The 7,500-nt window shown below is 46.6% G+C and overlaps 1 protein-coding gene across 2 annotated transcripts in view; it reads left to right on the top strand.

The window, feature by feature from the left end:
* The window catches only part of mdfi (MyoD family inhibitor), a 52,078-nt gene that overhangs the window by 21,914 nt on the left and 22,664 nt on the right, over positions 1 to 7,500 (top strand). Inside the window, exon 3 of one of the 2 annotated variants that reach the window (XM_048255109.1) lies at positions 1 to 65. This exon is cut by the window's left edge and continues 130 nt beyond it. In XM_048255109.1, the coding sequence (XP_048111066.1) occupies positions 1 to 65 (65 nt within the window). Of the gene's footprint in view, positions 144 to 7,500 lie in introns of both variants that reach the window. The other variant, XM_048255108.1, reaches the window with a different exon arrangement.

The raw sequence follows: 7,500 nt of genomic DNA, 5'->3' as shown, positions 1-7,500 counted from the left end.
GAGCGCACCGCACAAGAGCATCACGAGTCCACCAGACCCCAGCACACCGCACAAGAGCATCACGAGTCCAACGGACACGAGCACACCGCACAAGACCATCACGAGTCCACCGGACCCCAGCACACCGCACAAGAGCATCACGAGTGAGTACTGTACAACTCTGTGTCCTGATCCTTCAGATTGTCTCCGTGCCCTGCGTATTGTGTTGCGTTGCGCTGTTCTGTTGTGTTCTGTTGTGTTCTGTTCTGTTGTGTTGTGTTGTGTTCTGTTGTGTTGTGTTGTGTTGTGTTGTGTTGTGTTGTGTTGTGTTCTGTTCTGTTGTGTTGTGTTGTGTTCTGTTTTGTTCTGTTGTGTTGTTTTGTGTTCTGTTCTGTTGTGTTCTGTTGTGTTCTGTTCTGTTGTGTTCTGTTTTGTTGTGTTGTGTTGTGTTGTGTTGTGCTGTGCTTTGCTGTGCTGGGTTGAGGTGTGCTGTGCTGTGCTGTGCTGTGCTGTGTTGTGTTGTGTTGTGTTGTGTTGTGTTGTGTTGTGTTGTGTTGTGTTGTGTTGTGTTGTGTTATGCTGTGTTGTGTTGTATTGTGTTGTGCTATGGTCCTCCAGGAGTCTCATTCCTGTCCCAAATGGGAGCCATTTGTGTTGAGGTGTGTCTGTGTATCTCAGTGTATCTCTGGTGTGTTGTCTGGGTGTGTATCATGACCTGACTTGACTCAGAAAGTTGTGCTATGTCATGTGTGTATTCTCGATGTCATGTGTGTGTTCTATATGGTGGTGTGTGTTGTGGTGTGTTATGTTGTGCTATATTACGTATGTGTGTGTTCTGTATTGTGGTGTGTGTTGTGGTGTGTAGAGTTGTGCTATGTTACGGATGTGTGTGTTCTCTATGGTGGTGTGTGTTGTGGTGGTATGTGTTTCTTGAGTGTAAGATGTGCATAGTGAGTTGTACAGTGGACAGGTTGTCTGCCTGACCTGCGTGACTCAGAGAGCGGTGACTCACGGTGACTCACACACACACACACACACACACACACACACACACACACACACACACACACACACACACACACACACACACACACACACACACACACACACAGTCTGACTGAAGTGTGTTATTGAGCTCTGCAGGCTGAGTCAGTATGTGATGTTGAGGCCCACTGTGAACACACCCACTCCTGGACAGAAATAGGTCAAGACAGAGATGCACACACACACACACACACACACACACACACACACACACACACACACATACACAGATACAGTGTACTCACATTCACAATCAAATGCACTCACATTCACACACACACACTAAAAAGGTTTTGAATGAGGTGCACACACACACACACACACACACACACACACACACACACACACACACACAAATACACAGAGACAACGCACAACAAATGAAGTGGTGCACTCTCACTCATACAACACACAATAGACCCCAAACCCACACACACATGCAAACACACGCTCTCGCAAGCTCTTCTTTCTGTGGAAAATAGGACGAGTATTTGTGAGCAACACTTCCTTTCACCAGGCCCAAGGAAGAGAGAGAGAGAGAGGGGGAGAGAGGCATTGATGATTGGCGTGCTGGGTAAAGAGAGCTGTGTGTGTGTGTGTGTGTGTGTGTGTGTGTGTGTGTGTGTGTGTGTGTGTGTGTGTGTGTGTGTGTGTGTGTGTGTGTGTGTGTGTGTGTGTGTGTGTGTTGGGTAAAGAGAGCTGTGGTGAAATCTATCCCAGGCCTCCCCTGCTAGGCAGACAGGAGAGGGGAAAAGCACACACACTCTCCAGTCTCAGGAGTGTGAGGCGACTCCGGAGCGCATCTGAGCCGGATGCGGGGAAGGTCAGCACCTGAGTCAACAGAGCTGATTTCAGTTTCGGCCAGGAACACATTTATTTTTGTTTGGGTTTTTATTTTTGATGGGTTTTTTTTAAATGTAAAGCTTCCAAATTGTTGAAATTTCGTCTGAATCCAGTGTTTGTCCACTGAAAACAAGCTCCTTAGACTGTTTGTGTGTGTTCTCATATGCTCGCAGAGAACTGTTTGAAAACACTGGAGAGTGTTTGCCTTTGTTTGGTATTTTTAACACACACCACTACTGTTGAAATGGACATCGGTAGAATGGTTCGGTTCTCTTCTCCTCTCCTCTCCTCTCCTCTCCTCTCCTCTTCTCTTCTCATCTCATCTCATCTCATCCCTCCTCTCCTTACTAATCTTCTCCTCTCTCTCTCCTTTCGTCTCCTCTCCTCTCTTCTCTCCTCTTCTCCTCCTCTCTCCTCTTCTTCTCTCCTCTCCAGCTAGCACAGTTGGGTCAGTTGTCCGTTTTTCTTACTGCTCTGTACACCCTTAGATCACTTATTGCCATAGACTGTAACAAATAGCTTACTGCTCTGTACACCCTTAGATCACTTATTGCCAAACTCCAAAATAAACTCTCTTCGTTGATGTCTGTTCAACTAATGGTCCTACTAATGAAAAGGGAGAAAGAGATATTTGGCTTGAGACGTTAAAGTCTTGGCTTCACAAATGTTAACGCGATCAGCTGGATGCAGTTTCCTCTGTGGAATGAGCCATGTGGAAAAATCAACATGGGCTAATAGAGTCCAGGACTAACTCTATAAACACCACCCTATGGACTACTCACCGCAACTGACTAAACACTAACGAGATGTTTGTGACTAAAACTGGACTAGTGCACCACACACACACACCCACACACGCACACACGCACACACACACACACTCAGACACACAGACACGCACACGCCACTCAGTAAAGCATGAGGGAAGGTAATGACTAGGATATCTCGCTGAACCGCATTAATCAAAACTTTAGATTAAGAATACAACTATGTTTGCAGTTCCGGCCAGTGCTATCTTACTCACATGTTTGTACTGATACACACACACACACACACACACACACACACACACACACAGACACACACACACACACACACACACACAAACATACACACACACACACACACACACACATACTGATAGACACACATACACACACTCACATGTTTGTGCTGATAGATACTCTAACAAACACACAAACATACACACACATGTTTATACTAATAGACAAACACACACAGCCACACACACGCTCACATGTTTGTACTGATAGACACACAGACACAGAGAGACAGACACACGCGCACACACACACACATACTGATAGACATACTGATAGACACACATACACACAGCCACACACACACTTACATGTTTGTAATGATAGACACTCTAACACACACACATACACACACACATACACACACATGTTTAATACTAATAGACAAACACACACAACCACGCACACGCTCACATGTTTGTACTGATAGACACACACACACACACACACACACACACACACACACACACACACACACACACACATGTTTATACTGATAGAGACACACACACACATGTTTATACTAATAGACACACACACACAGCCACACACACACACACACACATGTTTATACTAATAGACACACACACACAGCCACACACACACATGTTTATACTAATAGACACATACACACAGCCACACACACACATGTTTATACTAATAGACACACACACACAGCCACACACACACATGTTTATACTAATAGACACACACACACAGCCACACACACACTCACATGTTTTAAGGGACGAGGGCTCATGAAACAGCATATGAAGTTTGTATCTCTAAAAGTAGTGGACAATTAGGGAGATTGTGTGTGTGTGTGTGTGTGTGTGTGTGTGTGTGTGTGTGTGTGTGTGTGTGTGTGTGTGTGTGTGTGTGTGTGTGTGTGTGACAGAGACAGAGGAGGAAAGAGAGGATAAGGCCTAGCAGTTCTGCGTGTGAGAAAAGGTCTGAATATTACAGGTCCACATTGTGGAAGCTGTTATGTCACCACATACATAGACCAACACTGGCAAATGCACACACACACACACACAGACACACACACACACACACACACACACACACACACACACATATGGTTGTATGCTTGTGTAAGTTACTATGCGTTCTGAGGTGGTTCTGGCAAGCCATGCCCCAGACTTGAACTGCTGTCAAAACGTGTCAGAGGCCCCAAGCTGTGTGATGTGGGACCACAAAGCACGCCGCCCGCCGGCGACTGGACGTCTCTACTGGTAACCACTATTGTTGTGATGTTACCTTGGTGACAGGTAACAGTGAGTTACGGTGTTGTGCTGTTGGCAGCCAGCACCGTCTGCCTCTGCTGGTCTAGAATCCATACATTACTGCCGCCGTCCCATATATTCTCAGTCTGCGCTCAGCGTCACTTTAAATATTCTTTACTTGGATTACATCTGATTTACGGCTCATTTGTACAGCTGCGGCACACACACACACACACACACACACACACACACACACACACACACACACAGAGGACTTGATCGTTGTGTGTGTGTGTGTGTGTGTGTGTGTGTGTGTGTGTTTGTGTGGGAGGGGGATCTATGCATAAGCTACCAAAGGCAGATTTTCACCTTAAAATCTGGCCTGTATCCCCCTCCCCTTAATCCCACCCACCCACCCACACACACACACACACACACACACACACACACACACACACACACACACACACACACACACACACACACACACACACACACACACACACACAGACACACACACACACACACACACACACACACACACACACACACACACACACACACACACACACACACACACACACGCACACAGGACCCTTCGGTCTGTATGGGAAGAGGGAAATGTGAGTTGTGCATGTGAGAAGCCACAGCTTGATAAGGTGCCTTGATAAAGCCAACTATAGGCACACAGAGATACTGTAACACGTAGTGCTGGAATGTTGTGTTTGAGCGCATCCATGAACACCAGCACCCATGGACACACTCCCAGACATCCCAACACCAGCACCCATGAACACACTCCCAGACCCGAGAAGAAGAAGTCATTTCAAGGACGTGCCCCTCCCATGTCCTGCAGGTAGCCCCTTACCTTATCAGTAGCAACCTTAACACACACCACACACACACACACACACACACACACACACACACACACACACACACACAGAGACACATACATACACAGACACACACACACACACTCACAAACACAGCACAAAGCACTCTGTTAGTCTGTGCAGGACTGTAAGCTTGAAGATGCTTTTGTCTTGGCCTTTTAATACCGTTAAGCAGTATTTGGGGCAAGACAAGAGGGGTAGTTCAGTTGCATGTGGGGCAGGAATGCAGAGGGAGGAGGTAAATAGCATATGTGGCAGGTTTTGGGGAGTGGGGCAGTTAAACACTATTTGGGGCGAGAGGGTGGAGTGAGGGGTGGTTAAGTGGTATGTGGGGCAAGAGAAGAGAGGCAGTTAAGTATTATGTGGGGCATGTAGCTGGATGAAGGGGTAAATAGTGTGTATGGCAGGTTTTGGGGGCAGGTTAGGGGTGGTTAGGGCCAGTTTAGCAGTATGTTCGACGGATGGACTGGTGTGGGGGTAAGTAGCATGTGTGGCACACCCGGGGGGCAGGGGGCAGTTTGTGGATCAGGGGCAGTTAACGGGTATGTGGGGCATGTGAGGAGGAGAGTGGTGTGTGTGTGTGTGGAGGGTGAGGTCATCGCTAGCCGTGAGCTGAGACATGGCAGGAGGCCTCCTGCTGCCCAGAGGAGGAGGTATGTGTGTGTGTGTGTGTGTGTGTGTGTGTGTGTGTGTGTGTGTGTGTGTGTGTGTGTGGGCTTGGGTGTGAGGTCAGGTAAGGAGTATGTGGTTGGGGGGGTATTTGGAGAGGGTGAGGGGGTAAGTAGTGCGTGTGTCAGGTATGGGGGGGTATTTGGAGGGGTGGGGGGTGAGTAGTGCGTGTGTCAGGTATGGGGGAGTATTTGGAGGGGTGGGGGGTAGTGTGTGTGTCAGGTATGGGGGGGTATTTAGAGGGGGTGGGTAGTGTAGTGTGTGTGTCAGGTATAGGGGGGTATTTAGAGGGGGTGAGGGGGTGGGTAGTGTAGTGTTTGTGTCAGGTATGGAGGGGTATTTGGAGGGGGTGAGAGGGCGGGTGTGTGTGTGTGTGTGCAGGGGTGTAGTGGGCGCTGGACGCGGGGGAGCGCCGTCCCCCCACTTCTTGGAGCATTGCTTTGAGCATTTTAATAAGCATTTATTAATATAACAAGTTGTTACCAGTGGTAACTACACATCACGCAAACGTCTCCAATTAGGACTCTTTGTCCTAAAATTCGTTACAAGAATGACTGTCATGCTGTAGCACTCCACCATGCGTAAAGACATTAAAAACTACACAGCTTGTCGTTCCGCGTTACCTGAAAGTAGCTAGAAAGTGGCTATAAAACCATAGATTATGCAACTGCCTGTATCCGAATCTAGCAAGCATCTTCATGGCCCTTCGGTTGTGTTTTGCAGAAAGCAGGCAGGCTAATCCAGTGGTCAAAATGACACGATAAGCATGTGTGAGTAATACGAGGGATTTTTATCGAGGGAGCGCCAATATAAGTGATAAGGCTATTTAACCATAATGACCCAACTTGGGTGAACCTGAACAACTTTAGGAAAAACTTACGATTGGTGCAGCTACTTTCATCCAAACAAAAACTTTTCAAATGACTGGCACTGCACAGTGTTCTTTCTGTTATTTTTTGTTTTGTTTTATTGACTGTGCACCTCTGCATTTTAATCATTCGCAATGACATTCATATGACGCCCCATCAAACTGAGCTACAGTCCCCACACAACGTGTTGAATATGTGTGTGAAGGCTGCTTGTGCTATTGTTATTGCCATCATTAAGGTGTGGTAATGAATGAAGCCATGCGGCATGTTATGCGAGATTAGACTACGCTAGATTACATAGGCTACTCTATATTATAGTTTGTCTGTTTATTGTATAATACAACAAAATGAAAACTACAGACCATATTCATAGACTTTGGTGGAAAAGTGTAGTTTGGGTGAAGACATTAGGCTACATTTTGAAACAAATCCATTTAATTTATTAGTTTTTATTCGGTTTCATATTCAACGAAAGCTGGTAAATAATTTGGCCTTTGGCCTTAGGCTACACACCGATGTATGTGGAGATCGCAATTCGACAGTTTTGCAATGACGTCATTAAAATAGCGTCCCCCACTTTAAAAATCCCCACTACACCACTGTGTGTGTGTGTTCTGTCTGAGGAAGTGTGTGTGTGTGTGTGTGTGTGTGTGTATGTGTGTGTGTGTGTGTTCTGTCTGAGGAAGTGTGTGTGTGGGAGAAGGGGTGGAGGCATGTAAAACAGCTGTAGGTGTGTAAAGAGGTTTGTGTGGCCTTAGAAAGCTCTGGAAGCTCAGTTTACCTTTGGTCCAAGAGTTGCTTGGAAAGGTTTTTGAGTGTTTTTACTGTCCAGTGCCACTGTGTGTGTGTGTGTGTGTGTGTGTGTGTGTGTGTGTGTGTGTGTGTTTTCACAGTGCAGTACTCTTGTAAG

Source organism: Alosa alosa, chromosome 10, assembly GCF_017589495.1.
Source record: "Alosa alosa isolate M-15738 ecotype Scorff River chromosome 10, AALO_Geno_1.1, whole genome shotgun sequence".
NCBI lineage: Eukaryota > Metazoa > Chordata > Actinopteri > Clupeiformes > Clupeidae > Alosa > Alosa alosa.
This window is presented reverse-complemented; position numbering and strand designations above follow the sequence as displayed.